The 23,535-nt window shown below is 39.9% G+C and overlaps 2 protein-coding genes across 2 annotated transcripts; both read left to right on the top strand.

The window, feature by feature from the left end:
• Positions 1–445: 445 nt before the first annotated feature.
• LOC116999600 (disintegrin and metalloproteinase domain-containing protein 9-like) lies at positions 446–15,102 on the top strand. Its single transcript, XM_033066440.1, has 22 exons — positions 446–515; positions 2,147–2,244; positions 3,093–3,169; positions 3,796–3,874; positions 4,572–4,648; positions 5,424–5,640; positions 6,048–6,113; positions 6,194–6,265; positions 6,603–6,775; positions 7,919–8,003; positions 8,895–9,016; positions 9,856–10,027; positions 10,858–10,947; positions 11,157–11,352; positions 11,493–11,598; positions 11,790–11,964; positions 12,357–12,437; positions 13,116–13,221; positions 13,821–13,953; positions 14,296–14,359; positions 14,686–14,738; positions 15,024–15,102. The coding sequence occupies exons 1-22, from the start codon at positions 446–448 to the stop codon at positions 15,100–15,102; spliced, it is 2,391 nt and encodes a 796-aa protein (XP_032922331.1).
• A 1,224-nt stretch (positions 15,103–16,326) lies between these two features.
• On the top strand, positions 16,327–22,924 carry PSTK (phosphoseryl-tRNA kinase). The gene is made up of 6 exons (XM_033066655.1): positions 16,327–16,593; positions 16,745–17,003; positions 17,705–17,903; positions 18,293–18,368; positions 18,472–18,565; positions 19,180–22,924. The coding sequence occupies exons 1-6, from the start codon at positions 16,327–16,329 to the stop codon at positions 19,365–19,367; spliced, it is 1,083 nt and encodes a 360-aa protein (XP_032922546.1). The 3' UTR covers positions 19,368–22,924.
• Positions 22,925–23,535: the final 611 nt, after the last annotated feature.

Genomic DNA, 23,535 nt, shown 5'->3' with positions numbered 1-23,535 from the left:
AAAGATGAAAAAGTGGAAGACAAGAAGCTGAAATTTCAGAGTAAATTGATTCTAAAAACGCTACTTTTTATTGAGCTGGCAGTAGCCAGGATAAACATCCTAAACACTGTATTTGTCAGTAGCAATATTCTGTGTTTCTAATCTCATATGATCTCACCGTGGGCTAAAAGTCCTTTAGAATAAACCAGTTTGATCCCGACACGGGACATGCTCCTTCTCCAATCAGCATTTAAGAATGTGCTGCTTTTTGTTTGCATTAGGCTGTCTGACCAGTTTTCTCACAAGCCTGGTGGATTAAATTTTACTTCCCATTTCCTCAGCAGAGATGCAGTATCGGAGAGCTTTTTCTGTTGTTTACTTTTGGAGCAGACGGTTCTTGTTCTTCTGGTTCCCTGCAGAGCAGCCAGAGCCAGCTCAGATGCTGGAGTAGGTTCTCCAGGAAGTCATGTTAATGCACAGCTTATTTTTGTTCACTTTTGGACTCATTTCTACTGGAAACCCTTTTTGGATAAAAGGTAAGCTTTCTTTTTTAAAATGTTCAGGAAGTTTCTCCAAGTCTGCTTGGACCCTGATTGTAATGATACACATCTTTAACATTGAGCCACGGCTCTCCATGTGCAGCCCTGCTCATTGAGAGAATCTTGGAAAAGATTACAGGTTTAAACTTTTTATAATTGAGCTCTCTGTGGGTTTTTTTACATCCTGGATGTTGTAGGCATGTAAATACCTACATCATTTTCTGTGCAGGACACTGGTTGTGACAACTGCAGTTGCTGGCACTCTTATCAATATTAGAGACTGTAGGAAAACATTTCTTCTTGGCTAATGGGAGGGAAATTCCTACAATTTCATTGTCATTTTTCCTTAATTCCATTTATGATTTGGCTTCACATTTTAGATTTAAGTGTAACACCTGAAATGTTTCATAGAAAGTGCTATTTTTATGGCATGCATTAAAGATGATTTCCTGCTTTCAGGTGTCAAAATTTGAATTGTTAAAAGAGCATCTCCATGGTTAGTTCAACATATGCTTGACTCGTGAAACAGAATGGATTTTGTGATCTAGATAATAAAATTATTGAAGATTAAGAGCAAAATCACAATATCAAGTGCTGATATTCCTTTCAGACCAGTTTGCTAATATCAGCTTCCACATTTTGATTGCAATTACAGCCTGTACTGTTAAACATATGCTACCTGCACCTAGCTTTTAAAAATCCTGATGCTATCTAACAGGTAGAGATCATCATTACACTGGAGAACCCTCCTAGCTTTGAATGGCTGGCTGGTTGTGTGACTTTTTTGCAATTATGAATTCCTTCCACAGGAATGTGGGAGGCTGAGGGTGACTTTGTACTACTATAAATGTGAAGAAATCTGTTTCCTTATAAAAGAACAATTTAATAAGGAAGAAACCACTTCCATTGTTAAAACTCATGTTATTGCTGTTTAAAAGCAATGGTTGTGTCTCTGTTGATCAAAGAAACAAGAAAAAGAAAGATTAATTCAACTTCACTCAATTTTTTAAAAAGGTAATAGAGATTATATATAACCATTTACCTGAAACCAGATACTTGGCAGGCTTCTTATCTTTAGCTTCCTGCATTAGCATGTTGTTGTGGAGATAATTCTGATATCATGCAAAAGGCTACAAACCTTTTGCAAAGATCTGACTTGCTAGAACAAACAAAATGCCAAGATTAGGCAATGGCAGGAGGCAGCGTGGTGAGCCACATTTTCACCCACAGAGGAGATGGACAAATTGTATCCAGAGGACAACTAAAAGTATTTCTTATTCAGGACAATGGAGAAAGGACAGCCAGCTGCAGTTTTCTGTAGTGTATCAGGTTAAAATTGTCAGTCATGGAAGAAAAAATGACAAAATCACAAATTTAATAAACCAGAATATGAGAGAATTAAGATTTTGTTTAAATGCTTTGATAGTTTTTCTTTGTGTGCTCCAGAAGACCCCAGTTTTAATCTGAAATAACTTTTTTAAAAGTCAGTTTGATCATTCCTGATCTCTTTCACTCTTTCTCCATTTCTGGCTGCATCAGAGTAGGCTTTTTTCTATCAGCACTGTGCAGGTGCCAACATAATGCCTTATCCTTTCTGATTCTTTACCAGTTTCAAACTTTATTTTCAGGTGTATCCTCTGAACACACATCCAGACTTTCTACATCAGAAATAATAATTCCTCGAAGTCTGACAGGCAGAGAGAAACATCCCCCATTTTCTCATGAGGTTTGTTATTCTGTCTGATTTTCTTTTTTCTTGTTGCTGGTTTCCAAAACACTGTCCTACATTCCACACACACAATGGATGGTGTACAGATTTTTGTAATGAAATGTGCCCCACATTCTCTCTTAGTGTTTTCAACTAGTTTTAAGTATTTTTTTTCCCCACAAAGGCCTGTGATTGCCTTCCAAACTTCTAATCCTGTTAATGACCTTGTAAAACAGAAGTGAGAAGGGACATGAAGAATATTTTCATTTCTTCTGAGTCAGATTAGATATTGAACTTGAGCTAACATCCATGTTCTCTGTGTTCTGGTCACTGGATAATAACCAGAGGATTTCAGCCATGTAGCACTTAAAAGATAAAAATGGTCCCCCAGAGTGGCACAGGTTAAAAGATGAGTTAAAAGAGAAACCTGAGCCTTAGTTCTTCAGTTCTGAGGTAATTCACCTTTGTGCCAGATACTGAGTTCATTTACTGAAATAACTGTTAATGAAACAGCATTAGTCATCTTTGAGCAAACCAATTAGGGGATAAAAGACTGGGAGTCGTTTATCTGATTTACATAAGGAGTGTCACAAAGCATGATGTGGTACTTAGCAAAGACTGCATTCATGGACTGTGCCCTCCTGTCTGAATAAAAATATAGATTCAGAGAATTTAAACTTTACACAGGAAAGAATGTTCAGTTTGCTGCTGAGAGTTTGAAATACTAAAGCCTGAGGGTGAGGAATCTGTGTTTTTTTACTTAAAACATACACAGTAGCTGGGCCTCTCTTGTCAAGCAAAACATGGAATTAACAAAACTGAATAGAAATAACCTAATTAAGTGATATCTTTTATTCTGTTTTCAGGAACATTCAGATGACAATCTTTCTTACTCAGTTAAAACCAAAAATGGAACATACCTCCTGAAACTGAAGAAAAATAAGTATGTGATAATTGTCTTGTTTCAGGGTCAGTTGCATACAGACAAGCATTTTTATACTGAAAAAATTCAGAAGAAATAATTTAAATGGCAGATTGCAGCAACTACAAAACAACTCTATTAAATAGTGTTAATATAATGTCTCTGTTATGGTAGTATCTTGCAAATAAAAGGAAATAATAGCTTTTCTAGCTGTGAAAAAAAATTATTTCTTTTTATTAACACTGCTTATAATTTTAGAATATTTCAGAAAATCCTTAGGGAAAATTAGAATTCAGTTCAACATTAGTTTTTTATCAGCAGGGCAGAAGAGTTTTAGCTGTGTTCTGTTTCAAGAAATTTTTCTGTTTCTCTTGTTTCTCATTCCTGAACCTCTAATAGGCCAGGACTTAATGCAACTGAGTCTGCTTAGATTCCTCTCTATGCACATTTTAGTTAAAATAAAGAATAATAAGTTTCAAAACAACTTATTTTCCAAAAATTCCAGCTCCTTTTGTTTCATGTGCTTGGATTTGAATAACAATTTAGCACTGAGTGTGCTGCTAACAGAATGTAGCACTTACCAGGACTCTTGACTCGTTTCTTGTTTCTAGACCATTAAAAGAACAGTAATTTATTTTTGTTTCCAGAAAACTTCTTAGTGATGACTTTAAGCTGTACACATATGGGGAAAATGGGAAACTCCAGGCAACACCATCCAAAAATGAGGTATTGTACATAATAAAACTTCCTCTTTGTGTCAGACTTTGAAAAAAACAGGGAAGCCAAGAATGAGATGGGAGTGAGACTTTTGTGAGTTTTCACATTTCTGTTTAACAGTTACCAGTGATCTAAACATGGGGTTCATGAGGGACTGGGCTATTTGTGGGGTGCAGCACCCCTATTCCCCAAGGTGTGAAAGGATTTGCCAGGAGATTATGGCAAATTAATTTGAGCCACTTTTGCATGATATGCAATTTAAGGTACAATGGCAGCATCAAAGCTTTATAGTTTTTAAATCTTCTATCAAACAAATCTCATAAATACTTCTAAATTTAATTTTCAACTTCAAACTGCACATGAACTCAGTGATATTTGTGTGGTTTGTACATGAAAGATCTTCTCAGAGGATTCTAATAACAAGATGAGCAATGTAGCTTAAAATATTTTTAGAAGAGATGGTGATGGGTTAAACTAAAAAGCTGCCTGTGTTCTAGAGCCAAGGGACCAAGGGCTACTGTAGTACTCATGTCAAGGAATATTCTCCTCCAAGAAGGTCAGGATTACTTTCCAAGTAGGGAGTTCTGTAAATTTCTAACAGCCAGGCCTGATGTCATGCAAATAATATGGTTTGCTGGAAAATAAGCTTGCAGTTGAAGGCAACCACCTTGTTGTGCCACTAATTATGTGGGTTTGTTCTTTTCAGACACACTGTTATTATCATGGCACTGTTGAAGGAATTGCTGACTCCACACTTGCTCTTAGCACATGTGATGGCCTTAGGTATTTTCTCTTCCTGTTTTTTTTAATATTTCATCTTTTGATGAAGCTGAAACTTGTTATAGTTTTATAGTTTCCCTCAACTCCCGCTTTTTTCCCCTTTTCCAAAATTCCTTCACAGAAAAAAAGATAATATAAGAGAAACTGTAATAAATATAGGCAGAACCTGGGCATGAACTGAAGCTTCTAGTACTTGATGTGAATGTCATGATCAGAGATACCTTTGTAGAAAAAAAAATTCCTACCTTGATGAAGCTTTTGTTGACTTAAAACACTCCTGCAAACAACTTTGTCTTATGAATGGGCACATTTCAAAAGACAAACCATTTCCATGAAAAAAATTTGTCCACATTTGAACCCATTTTTTGTGTTTCAAATACAATAAAATCACAAATGGCATAAAATTCCCCCATGTACCTTTCAGCTGAAGTTTCACAGAGAGATGTCACTCACAATAAATCAGTCCTGTAAATGAACAGAGATAAGGGCTGAAAGGGACCCTTTGTATCAGCTCTGTACCCACAATCCAGATTGATTTATTAAGAATTTGGCTTCATTCTCTTTTTTCTTCCTTTTCTAATTGATTCAAGAAACCCACACTTGTTGAGTATTTTAAATAATATTTTATTAGGCATTTGAATTAACACCATATTAATATAATTTAAAACAATAATTTGTTTCAACATATTGTCTAAGTATCCAGCTGTTATTTATTCATCTAGTCATAACCAGGAGGGAAAAATGGTGAAATAATGTTTAATTCTATTATGATTGTTAGGGGAATTCTCTACATTGGAGGCAAGTGGTATGGAATGGAGCCCCTCAACACATCCAGCACATTTGAACATGTGCTTTATGAACTGGAAGATGTTCAGGGTATCCCCTTCCACTGTGGGGTGCTGAATGGCAGCCTGGAGCACGAGATGTTTGTGAAGCAGTCTGTGACACACACATTTTCATCAAACAGTACCTCCAGCAGGGACAGGCTCCTCAGGGTAAATCTATTTCTGTTTCTCCCTTGAGCTGCAGTCCAAGGCATCTCCAGGGCTCTTGCACAGCATCACTGCAGGTGGGATTGACCTGGCAGACATTTCCTTGTGGCCTTCATTTTCATGGACACCAAGCTGGTGGGAGCCCTGCTGAGGAAATCCTAGAAGACAGAAGATGAGCACAATGGGGATCTCACATAGCTTGAAGCAACCCTGTAGTGAAGAGCAGAGTCTGGCCAGGACAGCTGTGGTGGGACTGAATGCACAAGCTGCCATTCAGCTCATGCATCAGTGTCTGACCTGGTGTGAAGTACTGACACACAGATGTTTATGTAGTAATCTAACACAGATTCATTACAAAATGCAACACTGCAAACTCATTCTGTTAACTTACTGTGCTTTCTGATTTGCAGGAGAAGCGAGCTGTCCTGCCCCAGAAGAGCTATGTAGAATTATTTGTGGTTGTGGATCACAACAGGGTAATGATATCATCCAACACTAAATACATTTTAATGTTTTGCTCATTTTTCTCCTCTGACATTATTATGGTATTTTACAGTTTTTGCTGAAGAATTCTGATCCTGTTGCAGTGCAAAAGGAAACAGTGGAGCTGATTAATTATGTTGATGGGGTAGGTCAGCTAAGTTGCCTGGATTCAGCAGTTTCTATTTTATCATAGTGTTCAGATGAGCAGCTTTCTTTCCAAAAGATATATTTGGGTGCTTTCATAAAGTAGATTGGTTTCAGTTATACCATGTTTTATATTCTAAATATTTTTATTTCGTTTACAATTAACAAATACATTATGTTTCACTTATAATTACAAACATCATATATTGAGTTTCAAAGAAACTGAAGTTATGTCTTGGTCACTATGTTCAGCTTATGGTTTACTCAATAGTAATGAAGTCATCTTTTAGAATTCCATCAGAACAGCTGAGGAACATTAATTATCACCTTTTTTCCAGATGTATACAGCATTAAACATTCAGATTGTTTTGGTTGGATTAGAGGTTTGGACAGATGCCAACCACATATCTGTAATGGATGGCTCAGCTGGAGATGTGCTGAGCAGATTTGTTTCTTGGAGACAGAAAGATCTTCTGAAGCGCTCAAGAAATGATGTTGGTCACCTCATAATGTAAGTTTGCATTCAGTGGGAAAAGCATGCTGCCAGGGTTAAGGATATGATGTCTATGTGTCCTAGTTTAGGGCAAATTTAGGGAAAACCTCCGGAAGGAGCCCCCAGAAAACAAAACCCCCACGACTCCTCCCCCCACCACCGGGTTTGGGAAGAATTTCCTCAGAGGAAAAGTGGAAAAAACCTGTTTATTAATCAAACAAAACACTCCCCAACACAAGAAGAGAAACTGTTCATCCCCAAAACTCTGTCACCGGTGTGAGAGGATGACAAACTCAGAAAATCTCTCCTGTGAGTGGTATCAGTCTCTGGCGCTGGGGATGACTGCTGCAGATCCACAGGTCCTGGTCCAGAACAGGTTCAGATGGTGTATAGAAAGGGAAAGAAAGAAAGAACAAAAAAACAGTCCAGGGAAAGAGATTGGACTGCCTAACTAAACTAACTAATAAGCAAAAGCAAAAGCCAGCAAAGCTAAAGCAAGCAAGCCAAGCAAGCAAAGCCAAGCAAGCAAAGCCAAGCAAGCAAAGCAAGCAAAGCCAAGCAAGCAAAGCCAAGCAAGCAAAGCAAAGCAAGCAAAGCAACCAAGCAAGCAAGAGCCAGCAAAGCCTGCAAACCTAGCCTCCCCTAAGCACAGATGATGGGGGAGGTGAGCCAATTGATAAGTAGACAAAACAAACCTTCACTTAAACAGAACACACGACTGGGGATTACAAGCACCATAACATCACCTCAGGACAATAAGATTTGGGGCTTGTATATTAATTAAAATTTACCTGGAGTATAATTCTCTGCACTTGCAAAATGGTTTAACCTGGAAAAAGACAAGATACTATAATGGATTCTTAAGAGTTAATCAACTCCAGGGACAGGGTGACCTCCAGAGGTCCCTTCCCACCTCAGCCATCTGTAATTGAGTGCACTGACATAGCAAACTTGGGTGATTAATCATTATTATCAAGCTCTTATACAGATATTCATTATTAATTAGAATGAAACCCTGCTGTGGTGATAAATTCCTTCTTGACTTCAGGAAGACCAAATTCTGCCTTGTAATATTTCTTTCTGGCTCATCAGTGTCTTTTGGCAGAAATCATGAACTTTCAACCCATCTTTAACACCACCTCTAAACTGCTTTTGTTGCAGAGGCAGAAGCTCTTTCAGTGGATCCATTGGAATGGCTTTTGTGGGTACTGTGTGCTCACATGTCCAGGGAGGGTCAATCAGCACTGTAAGTACATCATAATTTGGGTGTGGAAGAAATTGGTCCTTGACCTACTTGGTCAAATCACCCTAGTCCTGGAGTTGGCTGATTTCTTTCATGGGGTTTCTTATGTAAAGATTTGTGCATATTTTGCACCTTTTGTTTTGTTTTGTTTTTAAGTACTTCCCAATTTCTTTGTCAAATTCCAGCCCACTTGACTCATTTAATCTTCAATGAATTCTTTTGGTCATCTTTTGTGATTCATCAAACTCAATATTGCATAATCTCATCCTTCTATCATTAAAATTCATAACTGGGATGGGAATGCAGCTGCAAAATAATGGTGGGTTTTTTACTCTTTAAATAAATAGAAAGTGCACGTAATGCACTGTAGTCTTGAGTGTCTGAAATTCCTCAGAACAGGGCTGTAAACAGGCAAAAAAATTTAAAAATTAGTACAAAACTCTATTTTTCTCCACCCTTGGGGCAGAACCAGTAACTCAGAGGTTTCCTTAAAGTATGGATGGCACAACACTGGGGACAATCTCAGAAGCAGGTTCTGTTCTTTAATAGTACATTTGTTGTTAAAGCCTTATTTGAAATTAGTGTCTAACAGAGTTAGAACAGAATAGAATCACACAGAATAAAACCTGCAGTGGTGACCCAGATCAGTTGCCAATTTATTATCCAGAATATGATCCTCAGGGAAGGAGTGGCAGAAATCTGGCCCTACCTGAAAATAAAGTGACAAATTGTCAGTCCTTGCTGCTTTCACCTTACAATAAGTTTGGTATTCTGCCTTCCTAGTCCCTGAGAGCTTTTGGTGAGAGTAAATCACAGGGTATAAACAGTACTACATACAAATACAAACAGTATTTTCCTTAGTTTCACTTTTTAAAACTGGATTCTCTTTATTAGCTGAATCACAACAAAATGTTACGTCACGCCACAGTAGTTGCACATGAACTGGGGCACAATCTGGGAATGAAACACGATGATAAGAGGTGTCCTGCATCCTATATCATGCACAGCACAGATAAGTAAGATTTCCAGTTGTTTTATTTTAATTATTCATTTTGTTTTCAGCCTTACAAGCTGTGAAATTCCTATAAATCTGGAAGAACTTTAGTGGATGGGGAGTTGTTTGAAAAATTTAATCACAGAGATGGATTCGCTGACTTAGGATTTGACATAATTTTAATTTATATGAAATTTTATCTGTTTTCTGAACCAAACATTCTTTATTTATAAAAAAATTTTTGGGTTTAATTATTGTTTTTTAATAATAGTGTGTTGCTAGTTTTTTTCACTCTGTTGAGAATGCTTTACATGTACTCACTGGGTTTGTGGAAATATACAACAAATTATTTAACAGTTAATTTTTAAAAATACTTCTTGGCTTATGTTTCCTTCAGTTCATTTGTATTCTTTGGCTTTCCCCTTCAGAGAAAAAGATCATAATATTTTATTTATCCCCAGCTGTATTTATAAATCAGAGTAACTGAACATTGGACAATACTCTAGGAAGGTGCATTTCTCAATTCTTAGGGACTCCAAGCTAAGATGAATGTTTTCCTGTGAATATTTTTTAATCAAACATTTTTAGACTCAGTATAGAATTTCTAAGGCCTGTTTCATACAGGACACCAGAACAGATAATTTGATGATCTCTGGCTTCTAAAACCATTCATATTATAATAGTATTTTAAGCTTTTAGTACTGTACTTTAATGCAAAGCAAAATAAAAATTGACTGTTTCATGATCTCCTAGCATTATGAAATACAGTATTTATTATGGAAAAACAATATTTTAAGAGCTTGAGTTGTATGTTCTCCTGTAAGCAAAATATTTATATTAATAAAATATTATCCTTTCCAGTGGATCCAGGAATTTCAGCACCTGTAGTGCTGATGATTTTGAGGCCTTTATTCTAAATGGAGGAGGAATCTGCCTCAGAAATCCTCCCAAAACAAGTAATGTGTACAAAGAACCTGTCTGTGGTAATAATGTGGTGGATAACAATGAAGAATGTGACTGTGGCAAACCACAGGTAATGCATGAAATTGAGGTGGATACTTGTTGTCTATTCTATTCTATTCTATTCTATTCTATTCTATTCTATTCTATTCTATTCTATTCTATTCTATTCTATTCTATTCTATTCTATTCTATTCTATTCTATCCTATCCTATCCTATCCTATTCTTCTATATAATACTGGCCTAACTGCATTATTATCTGAGGAGTTTTCCTTGTAATTTTGCATTTTTGCAAGCAATATCAAAATAAATTTTAGTAAAAGTTTAAAATCATGCTTTGATTTTGATGTGGACTCAGTTGAGGGCTATTGGGATTCACAGAACATTGAGGCACTGCTAAGAAAAAAGAGAAATTCAGAGCAGAGTGTGTGGGAACACCACTGGGTTTTGTGCTGGTTTTAGCATCATGGATATTTCTGTTCCATGACAGAGACTTTATCTATAGAACATGTACAGGTTTGTTAACTGCAACCCTTAAACTCTGCCTACACAAAGTGACTTTAAAGAGTCACATTTGCATTGTCAAAATGTCCCTCCAACAATGGATGTATTGGCTCATTCTTCAGAAGGTAAAAGTGTCTCAAAAAAGGCACCAATAAATCAAAAGGCTGCCAGCAAATCCTGGTTCTATTGGCATCCCTGTGCCACAACAGAACAGGAGATTTTCTGCTGACTTGTACAAATCAAACACAGCAACAGTGTCTGCTGGTTCTTTTTAAAGCAGGAGAACGTGAGAAGCTGACACAGACAGTTATTTAAAGTTTGGCCTGTTTATCCACATGGATTGGTGAGTATTTTCCTGGCTGTACAAATAAAACAGAATCCCTTTTCAATGTTCTCAGGAATGCTCCAACCCCTGCTGTGATGCTGCCACCTGCAAACTCACACCTGGCTCACAATGTGCTCAAGGACTGTGCTGCAAAAACTGCAAGGTAGGCAGTGCTTTATTCAACTAAATTGTTACTGTTCACTGAGGTTTTTTAATGTTTGAAAAGAGCTATCCTAGTCCTCTTGATGTAAGAGAGCATGTAAGAAGAGAATTTGTCTTCTTTAAAATCACTAAATATTCCCAGCTGTCTTTGTTTCACTCTAGAACTTCCTCTGTTGCAATACTAAAAGTGTTCTCCCTCTCTGCTCCTAGTTTAAAGTGGCAGGAGCAGAGTGCAGAGCAAAACAAGATGCCTGTGATCTCCCTGAGTACTGCAATGGAAGCACTGCCTACTGCCCAGATGATGTTTACATCATGAATGGTCACCCATGCAGCAACAGCAAGGCTTATTGCTACTATGGAGTGTGCCAGAGCTTTGATTCACAGTGTGAATCTATCTATGGCAAAGGTATGGTAGCATTATTTAATTAATGTAAACCCATTTGTAGGCTCCTGATAGACATTTACAATTTTTCTTTCTGGTATTTTTCAGACACCTTACTGAGATTCACTTTTTTTTTTTTTTTTTTTTTTTTTTTTTTGGTACAGGGGCACGAAAAGCACCTGATATATGTTTTGAAAAAGCAAATATTAAAGGAGATAGGTTTGGAAACTGTGGAATGAAAGGTGGAGTGTACAAGAAATGCCCTGTCCAGTAAGTCACCACCAAATACAAGCTAACCCTAAAATCTTCAATGTAAAACAACATATTTATTACAAAGCCCTAAATTAAGAGATTTAAAAGAATATATTTTTTAAATGCAAGCTAAAAAGTTGGAATGGATTTGCAGTGATACTGATTTTTATCTGTTCACCTTGTCTCTGAGTGTCCTTTATTCCATACAGGCACAGTCTGTGTGGGAAGCTCCAGTGCACATCTGTCAGTCTCCACAACCTTCCAGCCTGGAGTGTTGTCAATAATGCATCTGGGATTTTGTGCTGGTCCTCTGACTTTGACTTAGGGTCAGATATCCCTGATCCTGCTCAAGTTCATGATGGGACAGCCTGTGGAGAGAACAAGGTAAGTGGGATCACAGCAGCATGACAGAATATATTTCAGGTGGAAAGTTCTGAACTTCCAAAAACATTACTTGGTTCTCTTGTTCATATGCTGTAACACAATAAAATCTTTTGAGATCAATACATATAAACAATTATTTAGCTCTTAAAAAACTGAGGTGCTACATTATCAGTCATTGAAATTACTCCATCAAAGTGCATCCACAGAGTTAAGCAAACCTGAGGCAAATGAAGTTATAACATTCTGAAATACTGAATGCTGTATCAGTCTTTTTCCTTAACATATGAGTGAAAGCTGCAGACTTGCAAATATATACACTTATATAGTATATTTATAAAAAGATGGGATTTTTTAAAGTTTTGTGATTGCAAGACACTAATTACTTGTTCCAGGCCTGTTTAGGTTTTGAATGTCTTGATGCAAGATATCTGGGCTACAGCTGTGATGTAAAGCAGAAGTGTAATAATAATGGGGTGAGTAGATGATGCTTTGTGTCCTGTTTCTAGCCTGTGTAAATTCCCTGCATTTAAGCAATAACCAAGCAGGTGGCTTTGCTTTTTCCTGATCTGCACTGAAAGTTAAATCCACTTATTTTTACCTGTAATTCATGTTGCCAGAACACTGCAAACCTTTTAGCACTAGCACTGAGAGGCATTTTGTCTGAATTTCCCAAGGGATTTTTTTTAATATTACTGAGCTGGTGAATTGTAAAAGGAAAATATTCCTTTGAGGATGAGAATCTGGTAATTCCTGATTTATGTATGTGTCTGTGAAAAATCAAAATGGAGTCCAAAGGTTGTAAAACTATGTTTCTGGACTGTGATTTGTTGAAGGCAAATAACACAAATGTTAACTTAGAGAGAATTACCATGGGGTATCAGAATCCCTCAGTGCTTTGGGGTTTTATGGAGGGGGAGAGCTTATTCCCAGTTAATATTTCATGTATTCCTATTGCAATACTGCAATAGTATGCAGTAATTCTTGTTCCCACATGCCATTCCATGTGTGGAACTCCAAATCCATACCAAAGGTTTGAGTGGCCACTCTCAGGGAGGTGTTGTTTGACTAATCCCTGTGTTTGAGCTGCAGGGGTGTGACAGCAATGGGAACTGTCCCTGCCTGACTCATGACTCCCTGTTGTTTGGGTTTAGGTGTGTAACAACAATGGGAATTGCCACTGCAATCCAGGATGGGCCCCCCCATTCTGTAACCAGTCTGGCTATGGTGGCAGTGTTGACAGTGGGCCAGCTCACACAGGTAGGACACTGAAACTGGCCCTCATTCTGCCCCAGAGACTGAGAAAATAATCCATAATAACAGCTTCTTTCATGGACTGACTTGAAGAACAAACACTAGTATTTGATATTGAAGTAGCTTTTGCTGCCCTTTACACACAAAATGTTTTCCATCCCTTTGTCTAAAAGCAAAGTTCATAATCTGTAGTTTTCTAAGGAAAATCTCTGATCCCTCTGAGGGTAGAAACAATTCATGTTTTGTTAAATGTTACTAAATTTGTATTTTGGGAAAGGGAAAAATTGTTTTGTATTTATTAAAAGTTTAGGAAGGCAAAGCAAACATGCAGAGCAGTTGTGATAAGCAAATACAAAATGAATTTGTCTGCTTCAGAATTATTGAAAAAATTTTATGGAAAAATGTTGCATATACATAGGGTGGGTAAGGCAGAAAGAACTTGTAATACCATAAGGCTAAATCCTATTTTTCTTATTGTAACATGTTATAAATTTCAGTGAAGTTATTAATTTTATTCTACAACAATTAGAAGATTGTACTTTTTTAGACCAACAAAAAAAAGCTGTAATATTTTAAATTCCATTATTTCAATCCTTTTTCCCTAGATACTTCACTTCGAGATGGGCTGCTGATTTTCTTCCTCCTTGTGCTGCCTGTAGCCATCCTCACTGCAGTAGCAGTATTTAAACATGATGCAATCAGGAGGAAACTCTGCAGGAAAAGCAGAGGACAGCACAGGTATTTCCCTTCTTACAGCTGCTATTTCAACATGAGTGTGCTCCAGGTCAGTGCAGGTGGATGTTTTATCTACACAAATATTCCACACCTCCTAAAATACCAGACTAAAAGCAGTAGTGGGGAGTTTAACAGTCCATCCCCTGCTCCTTGGAAGTGTAATCTAGACACTCCAGTTATCTGTTCTCAAGCATTTTTTCACTTTCCTAATTTTTGTTGATAATTGCTTGTCAAGTCCGGAACAGGATGAACTCAAAGCAGAACCCAGACCTCTGAGCTGTAGCTTTGTCCTTGGAAAATGCTGCATCCCTGAAGGATTTCCTGATTGTGTGGTTTCTGTTTCAGGGATAACAATGGGCAGGAACCAAAGCAAGGCAACAGAGCAAGTCATGAAACAGGAAATAATCAGGTAAAATAGATGCAGCCTTGGATTATTTCATGTTGGGTAACCCAAGCTGCACAGTGCCTTTTCTCCAACACACTTAATTATGACTTTGTGATACACTGAAACCACCTGTATTATTTCTTAGGCCAAACACTGGAGGTGCTGCTTAGCCAGGCTGTGAGTCTAGTTCTGATAAAACTGAATAAAAATTATCAAAACAAAATGTTGCAAGAGTATATGAAGAAACCTCCAGCAAATGAGAACTAGTTCTAAAAGGATGTTATTTTAAGACTGAATGATTTACACTTTGTGTTCTCTGCTAACCTGATTTTCTGCCATGTTTTTTCCAGCCTGCTGCACCAAGTCACAATATTTTTACCATACTGCATTTTCCTGGTACAAGGTTTGTAGTATTTAAAACCTTCTTCACTTCATCTTTCCTATGTTTATGTTGCTGTAAGTGAAGTTATTGATGTCCTGTGTCCTGCTTAGGGGGATTTTTCATGCAGCATCATGAGCTGTAATAGATTAAAGGCTTGAGGGAGGAATGTTGGCATAAACACAGAGAAATGCTGCAAGGAAGTGTAAATGCTAGAAACTGTTTAAAAATGGTAAAGAGCCAGTTTAGAAATGTCAGGTGTCTCAAGTCATGAAATACTAAACACAATGTGTGTTTTCCACACTGCAGGCAGCCAGTCCAAACCCAGCATCCTGCAGCTTCCTCAGGACCTCAGCGGCCCCCAGTCCCACCTAGACCAATTGTCTGAAATGTTTCTTGGGAACCCTCAACCAATTCTGACAAGTGTGGAAAACAAAGTAAAGGATTTCAGTGCTCCAGGGCTCTCCTTGTGCAGCCTTTGGAAAGCAAGTCCCTCCTGGAAGGAGTGGGTGCCAAGAGCACTGAACACAGATTTGGTGATACCCCAATGTTTTGCTCCTTGCTGCTGGCTGTGTTTGTGCCTCCTCTACCTCACCTCCTGGTTTTATAAATCAGAACCTGAAGTTCAACTTGCACAGGATTGAACCTGTGACAGTGTCAGAGAACAGGACTCGTCCACGCTGCTGCCTCGCTCCCAGGCCACAGAGAAGTGAATTCAGTTATTCACAGACATAACCCAAAGATGGGAGATCTGCACTTTACCTCCTGGGCTGTCCTCTGCTCAGAATGAACTCTGGAGGCTGCAGAGCCAGGTTTGGGGACAGTCCCTGTGCCCTGCCCTGACACCTGCCTGCCATCAGCCCCACCAGAGCCCACAACCCACCAGCAGTGTCACCTTCCATTTCAGGTACTTCATAAAGTAACCTCACCTGGGGACACCACAAACTCTGCAGGTCCTCGATCTGAAAGAACCATCCATCTCTATTGTTACAGAAAATACGGGATATTGGGAAATACCTCCTACAGCTCCACAGTGGTTCAGTGTTTACTGCGTTTTGCAGCTTGGCATTTTCCCTAGAAATGGATTCCTCTACAAAAGCAACAGATTAACTCTTGTCATTCTGTGTTGATGCAAATTTGGGAGTACAAACTGGGAAAATCAGTGAATAAATTGTAGGATTGCCTGAATGAGAAAATATTTCCAAGTCCTCAAATGGCCACATCACTGAGAGCTGGACAAAAGAACCCAAAAGTCTGGCTAAAAGTCTGTGTCCTCTTCTTTGATCCCTCAGAATCTCAAACTTTTATTATTAAATATTCCTACCATTTAGACCTCAGGTATAATATTACATTGATTTTATTTATTACATTACAATTTCAAATTAATCCTCAGGGGCAGCACACTTGGTTGGAATTTTGTTTTGCGATCACCACAAAAGGCGCGGCTGGGCACGCGGGCTCCGGGGGTCACTGAAGAGAATTCTCGAGCTCATTGTGACACCAGAATTGGGTAAAAAACGGGAAAAACCAGACCGGGCTAAAAGCGGCCGTGCCCGGCTCTGTCGTGCGCGCCGAGCCCGCCAGGGGGCGCCCCGCGGGGCGGGCTCGGCGCATGCGCACAGCGCCGGCGGAAGCGGCGGCAGCGGCAGCGCTGGCGGAGCAGCAGCAGCGGGGCAGCGGCGGCAGTGCCCGGGTGGGGCTGTGCCTGCTGTGCGGGCTGCCCGCGGCCGGCAAGTCCACCCTGGCCCGCGCCCTGAGCCGCCGGCTGCCGCAGCGGCCGGGCTGGGCCTGCGCGCTGCTCGCCTACGATGAGCTGATCCCGCCGGAGGCCTTCCTGCCGCGCGCGCCGGGGGCGGGCCCGCAGGAGCCGTGCCCATTGGTCAGTGCGGCTGCGCCCGGGTGACGTCACTGCGTGCGCCCGCAGTTGCCAGGCAACGGGACGCGCCGGGGCCCCTCAGGGAGCGCTCAGCAGCGGCCATGCGGCGCCGTGATCTCTCTCTTTCTCTCTTTCTCTCTCTCTCTCTCCACAGCTGCCCGGCTGGAAGCAGAGCCGCCGCGAGCTGCTGCAGTGCCTGGAGGGATTCCTGCGGGCGCTGCTCACCGGGGCGCCGCCGGCCGGCCCCGCGCAGCCGGGCTGGGAGCGCTTCCTGGGCTGCTGCCGCCGGCAGGGGCTGCTGCCCGCCGCCGAGGGTGAGCCCGGAGCCGCCTCCCGGCCGCTCCTCCTCCTGCTGGATGACAACTTCTATTACCAGAGCATGCGCTACGAGGTGTACCAGCTGGCCCGCAAATGTAATTATTCCTTGATCTTCGGCATGAGGATGTTTGTAGGAAATTCAGTGCGCTTCTGTGCTATCTTGGAGCGTTGGTTGTTCTGATTGCTGGATACATGTAATGGAGTAGCAATCAATGTAACTTTGTTACTGCCTTATTATAAATTGGTAGATTATATAAACCTCTTTCTAGAGCAGCCTTAAAGGACCTTCTAGTACATAAGGAGGCTCCAAGAGGGCTGGAGAGGGACTTTGGACAAGAGGATGGAATGACAGGGCAGGGAAAATGGCTCCCCAGTGCCAGAGGGTAGGGTTAGGTGGGATATTGGGAAGGAATTGTTCCCTGGGAGGCTGGGCAGGCCCTGGCACAGGGTGCCCAGATTTGCTGTGCCTCCCCCTGGATCCCTGGCAGTGCCCAAGGCCAGGCGGGACATGGTTTGAAGCACCCTGGGAAAGTGGAAGGTGTCCCTGCCATGGCAGGGGTGACTTTAAGGTGTCTCCCAATCCAAACCATTCCATGGTTCTGTGTGTTGATCTCAGACATTACTTGTGTAGCCTTGAAGGTAAAATTATGTTCCCTGTCTAGATTTATTGTCATGTCAGGATCACAACCAGTGAAGAAGCTCCTCATTCATCTAGAGCCTTTCTCCTGCATGTTGCTCTCAGAAATTGTTATTTGAACTGTTTAAAGATAAAATTGTCTTGTTCTGTTCTTTTTAGATTCCTTGGGCTTCTGCCAGTTATTTTTAGAGTGTCCACTGGAACGCTGCCTGCAGAGGAATCGCCTCAGAAGTGACCCTGTGCCTGAGCAGACAATACAATTAATGGCAAAGAAAATAGAAATGCCAGATCTCAGGAAAAACGCTTGGGAGCAGCACAGCCTCATTCTGAATAGTTCTGATTGCATCTCAGAGGATGAGTATGTTACTGGATTGCTCCTGGAGTTTTCCCTAAGTGCTATTTTCAGTGGTAGAAGCTTCTTGTTGTATCTACACAGTGTGTAAAAATATTTCCAGTGGTGATTTTTGGAAGCCAGGCAGTTACACAGACCCCAGGCTTGTTGGGAACTCACAGCCACCATGCCCTGCAGAGTTAACCTCAAAACTCACAGCATTCCTACCCTGTGTAAATTGTCTGAAACACTGAGTCTGGAAATAATTTGAGTTGTAATTGTTTTTCATTTCAGATTATTTCACTGATTGCCTTAAAAATTTAACTGAAAACTTCCTGCTTTTTTTTTCTGTGGCATCATTAGAAAAGAAAAAATGTGTATCTGTTTGATTGCCATGGTTTACTCTGTTTTCATAGTGAGCAGATCATGAATTTGCTGGCCACTGCTTTGGAAAATCCAGAGAGGCCAAACGAGGAGGACACGGAGCAAAAGGTAGCACTGCTGGGCTTCAGGGTGTTGTTTCAAAAAGCACTTCAAAAGTGCAGTAAATTCAAGGTGTTTGCTTGTTTTCTTCCTTCATGGTGGCCCTGGGCAGGAGGCAGCTCGAGCCATCTGTGCAGCCAGTGCTGTCCATCAGGCTGACCAGGCGTGCAGGAGAGTCATCTCTCAGGCAATGCAGGATGCCAAAGGTACCTCTTCCACCTGTCCTACCTATCCCAGGTGCCAGCTGGCAATGGAAAACAGTCCCTGAACTTCCCCTGGGGTAAAGTGCTCAGGAATCCTATCCCAGCAGGTGTGCCTGAGGCAACACCTTCACAGTTCTGGTCAGTGTTATTTGTAAAGGTTGTAGATTTAATAATAGTTAAATAATATTTATTAGCTGTATTAAATACAGCTTTAATGATCCCATTTTAGAGGATTTTAATACTGTTTTGGGACACATGGCAATAGTGTCTTTAACAGAAAAGCTCAGCTCTGTGCCTGTGCTCTGTGGCCAGGGACAGGAGGGAGCAGCTGGAGCTGTGCCAGGGGAAGTTTAGGTTGGATTTCAGGGAAGGGTTCTTCCCCCAAAGGGTGCTGGGCACTCCCAGGCTCCCCAGAGAATGGGCACAGTCCTGAGGCTGCCAGAGCTCCAGGAGTTTGGAGAAAGCTCCCAGGGATGCCCAGGGTGGGATTGTTGGGGTGTCTGTGCAGGGACAGGAGCTGGACTGATGATCCCTGTGGGTTTCTTCCAAGTGAGGATATTCTGTGATTCCATGATTTTTTCTGTTAGCATGAAGTTAAAAGTTCAATTTTCTTTTAGGTAAAAATGTTCTCCCAAGTGAGATGAAGAGCCTGGCAGAAGAACTCAACAAACTGAAAGCAGAATTTTTGGAAGACTTGAGGCAAGGAAAGACTTTGAAAACCCAATATTCTGACCCTGCTGCAAGTGTTATTTCTCCATTCCAACATGAGGCAACCAATGTAGTAAATAAGTATATTTTAAAATGATGACATAGAGAATATGTTGGGTGTTTAGGAGTTTCAAATGCAGTCTCTGAGCATTCTGCTGAGAGATCTGAGGTGCAGCTCCCTTCTCTGGAGCTCCTGTGCCTCCTCTCCCCATGATATGGAAGAGACAGTTTAATCAAGTCTAACCAAGCTCTTCTTGGCTGTGGAGATGAAGCCAAGAGCAAACCATGCTGAGATTTAAATTTAATGGAATCAGAAAGAGTTAACCCAGGAGGAGCACTTGGGAAATCACAGCTCCACCCATGGAAGGATCTGCAATTAAGAACTGACATGAGACCTAATTAGAAAGTGTTATTTTATTCGTATCTTACAAAAGCAAAGCTTCACAACATGAACTACACGAGATAGAGTTATTTCAGAATTAACCTTGTCATCTCAAAAACGTTCACTAACATTAAAATTTATTTTACAACTCTAACAGGTTTTGTTTTTGCATAAAATCTGCTCTTTACACTGAAATACATATTATTAACAAAGTAGGTACTTAGATGCACATACACAAAGATTGCTCAATGAAAAATGCTTTAGCAGGAGAGATTTCCTGCAGCAGAACATCCATTTGCTGTAGCTTTTCAAACAAGCTTAAAATTAGTAGAAAACTTGCCAGTGAAGACTTCTAAATTACATTCCCTCTGTCAAAAAGAAACAAAAAGCAAACCCCAAAACGTTCTGGAACAAAACAAACAGTAACAGATTATTTGGTTGGAAAACACTGCTGGAAAGTGTCTCCCAGCACTGAGTTTTATATTAAAATGCCAATCAACATTTTATGTCTAAATCCTCTTCATCTAAATATATGTCTGTGAAAAAACAACTTTTTTCCTATTGCCTCCTTCACAGATGAAGTATTAACTGAGATAATGAAGCTGTTCAAATATTTGTATGTTCATTGGAATATTCAGTCTCCAAACAGTAAATGTGTATTAAGAGTGCTATAAATAGTGCATGTTAGAAATGTCCACAAGGCTATAAAACAAGCATGACAATAAAAACAAAACCCCCACAAAGTTCATGTTTACAACTACAGAACTTAACAGAAAATTCCATCTTCTTCCCAAACTTCCAGTAATAACAGTTAAAATTCTAATCACTCATTACCTTATAATATAAGGATTTGGGTTTAAAAAAACAAACAAACAAAAGTAAGAGCAGTGTAGCACATGGAGGATTCAATAAGAAAAGTTCTTTTAAGGATTCAATCCCAGAATCCTGAACAAATCTCCCTCACTGACTCTGGGTAAGGCCTGCTTGTGCAAGGGATCATACTTGGAAAGAATTTGCTAGTACCAACTCTGATCTTTAAATTATAGTCAAAAGTATGTATAGAACAGGAAAAATAGGAAAAAAGTTCCTCAGTTGACAGAAGGGGACAATGATGTCAGGACATTGTTTGGCACAACTGAACACACAGTGTGATCATGGAACATGAACAATCCCAGTCCTGGGAATCCACCCCAGGGATCTGGGATGAGCACCAAAGCTGCTGCTGCTGCCCAAGAACCCCCCTGCAACGAGGAGTTTGCCCAAGGAAACAGGAAAAAGAGTTTATTCATTCCTCAATCATTCACGGATGTCCCAACTAATCTTTCCCTCAGTTACTCCAGAGCAGAACCCAGGCAGCAGCAGAAAATCCTTCCAAACAATGATTTGCGACGCTTGGGGATAGATTTTTTCATACTGAGTTTTGTTTTTTAAGAACACACATTCCCCACAACAGGATCCCCTCCTAAACAAGGGCCCCTTTCCCATGAGATCCTGGCTTCCTCTTGCTCCCAACTCCTCCATCAGTGACCTGTCCTCAGTTTTGTTTAAATATTGTGCTCAGGAGTCATTTCTCTAAATCACCAAATCCTGAGACAAAGAAAAGCCTCCAACAATGTTAACACTGCCAACAGAAGCCCCAGTGCACATGGAAGTTACTTCCCCTTTGAGACCAGGAAGGAAAAACCCACAAAGCAAGGAGAACTTGGCTGCTGTGATCTCTCAGTACTCCAGGTGCTCCCTGGAGCAGCACCATTCCACAAGTTCCTTGGAAATGCCAGAGCTTAGGAATGAGGAGATTATCATTCTGTCAAAAAGGCAAGGAAAACCACTTCCATAAATTACTAATTGTAAAGTCTTCAAGAGGAATGTCTCTTATCCTAACACTGTATTTGAGCCAAATTTAAATTGTAGAATTGTTCAATGTGTGATCCAAAGACAGCCACCATTTCTGCCCTCTTTGACTGGAAAAAAAAAAAAAATGGATTCCAAAGTCTGTCCAGGAGCAGGCACTTCTAACTGGATTCCAGTTCAATCAGCTTTTAAATAAAACAAAGGATGCAGTTCTTAAAATGAAGGATGTTTACACACACAGACTTGCAGTTTTACTTATAAAATAAATCTAAAAAGTATAAAGCAACAATGAAATATTTTGCAATTACAGTGTCCTGATGAAAAATGGAAATTACATTGTCTTACAAATCCAGCAAAACTAATTCTGAACCAGGCCTGAAAATAGAACAATTTTTAGCAGTGACAGTGTTACTGTTCATCTTCACTACACTGGAACCACTTCAGTGGCAGATTTCTGACCTCATTACTACAAGACTGCACAGCCAAGAACCCAGTTCCTCAGGAACAGAAATTCAACAGGTCAGTCAGGCAGACAGAAACATGTGTGGTATCCATGTTTCTATTTAATTAAAGTCAAAATTATTTTTACAGCTAAAATTCTTCCACAGGTGGTTTTCCTGCATTGATCTCACCCTGATCACTCTTAAGTTTTTCCATTAATTTCAGGATTTTAGCTCCCATAACAATATAAATTTGAATAAGCCAAACATTTGCTATTCAGATTCCAACCTCTGACTTGTGGAACATTAATAAAATCTTCTTCCTTTTAACAAAATACAGTTTGCTGATAGGAAAAGGGGAATATATGAAGAAAGCTTTAATTTGTCTCAGGTAGGACAAATCAAGGTAAAAGTGCATGTCTAAATATAGCAAAAGTAACAGTTCTTCCTTTCTTTTTAATGTCTCAAATTCTTATCTAGTACATAAAGTTATTATTAATTTTAATTAGATGTTTTATTCAGGTTTATGTTAAAGTGCCTGTCCTTTAGCCTGAGGGCTTCTAAAGATGAGTGTACACTATGAAACAAAATAAACAACTTCAGTTACCATTTGCCATTTACAATTCCTAACAACAACTTCAGTTTTCTTTTGCATCCTACACAGAGCCCAGAAAAAGCCAGAATTCCTTCCCCTTATTCCCAGCACACCCAAAGGACATCAAACCAGGTCTCCAAACCAGCTGAAATGTACAATAAACTGCATTATACAACTCTCAAAAATACAGGCAACCTCTCAGTTGAAGCCTGGCCCAACAGAAAACTGAACAAAGGAGTTTTAATTTGTAAACTGTTTTTTGTTTCTATCAGAACTTCTGTCAGCAGGACAGAAGTCTAATTGTGCAAATTTTAAAAATCTGTACAACTCAGTTTAAGGCAGTTAGAAATCTCACAGAATATATACTAGTTCTACAGGCTCTTCCTTATGTCTCTAAAAATTCCCTTCTCTGAAAAACAATGGCATGGAAAATTTTGTAGAGTGTAGGTAAAATAAGGTATCTTACTTTTTTTGTTTCTATAACTCATGAATGACAGGCTTTTAGCTTCTTTTTTTTCTACTATAGTTTTATTCACAATAAAATTCTTATCTCCTAGTTTTGTGCTAATAGTTAAATTAGTGTTTAAATCCTAGCATGAAGAATTTAGACTACACTAAACAAAAATTTATTAACCTTCATCAGACAAAAGCACCTTTGACATCAAATTGAATTGTGTGTGAAAAATGCTTCAGTTTGTTTGAGTAGCCAGGTTTTTAAGGATTTCTCCAAAGTCACAGAATAGGAGGGTTTGAAAGGGACCTTAAAGGAGGGACACCTTCCACTGTCCCAGGTTGCTCCAGGCCCATGTCCAACCTGGCCTTGGACATTTCAGGGATCCAGGAGCAGCCACAGCTTTTCTGGGTGCCCTGTGCCAGGGCCTGCCCACCCTCACAGGGAACAATTCCTTCCCAAAATCCATCTAACCCTGCCCTGTGCCACCATGAAGCCATTTCCCCTTGTCCTGTCTCCACACAATGTGTATTGCATTGACCTTTT

Source organism: Catharus ustulatus, chromosome 8 (assembly GCF_009819885.2).
Source record: "Catharus ustulatus isolate bCatUst1 chromosome 8, bCatUst1.pri.v2, whole genome shotgun sequence".
Classification (NCBI taxonomy): Eukaryota; Metazoa; Chordata; class Aves; order Passeriformes; family Turdidae; genus Catharus; species Catharus ustulatus.
Note: the sequence above shows the minus strand (reverse complement) of the source record. Positions and strands in the feature narration are given on the sequence as shown.

Bases quoted from the DNA above. Each gene is read 5' to 3' on its own strand.
- LOC116999600 (XM_033066440.1), top strand. From the start codon at position 446: ATGTTAATGCACAGCTTATTTTTGTTCACTTTTGGACTCATTTCTACT. The intron at 13,954-14,295 runs GTATTTCCCTTC...TTTCTGTTTCAG, and splicing joins AAAAGCAGAGGACAGCACAG to GGATAACAATGGGCAGGAAC. The intron at 14,739-15,023 runs GTTTGTAGTATT...TCCACACTGCAG, and splicing joins CTGCATTTTCCTGGTACAAG to GCAGCCAGTCCAAACCCAGC.
- PSTK (XM_033066655.1), top strand. From the start codon at position 16,327: ATGCGCACAGCGCCGGCGGAAGCGGCGGCAGCGGCAGCGCTGGCGGAG. The intron at 16,594-16,744 runs GTCAGTGCGGCT...CTCTCTCCACAG, and splicing joins CGCAGGAGCCGTGCCCATTG to CTGCCCGGCTGGAAGCAGAG. The intron at 17,004-17,704 runs GTAATTATTCCT...TGTTCTTTTTAG, and splicing joins GTACCAGCTGGCCCGCAAAT to ATTCCTTGGGCTTCTGCCAG.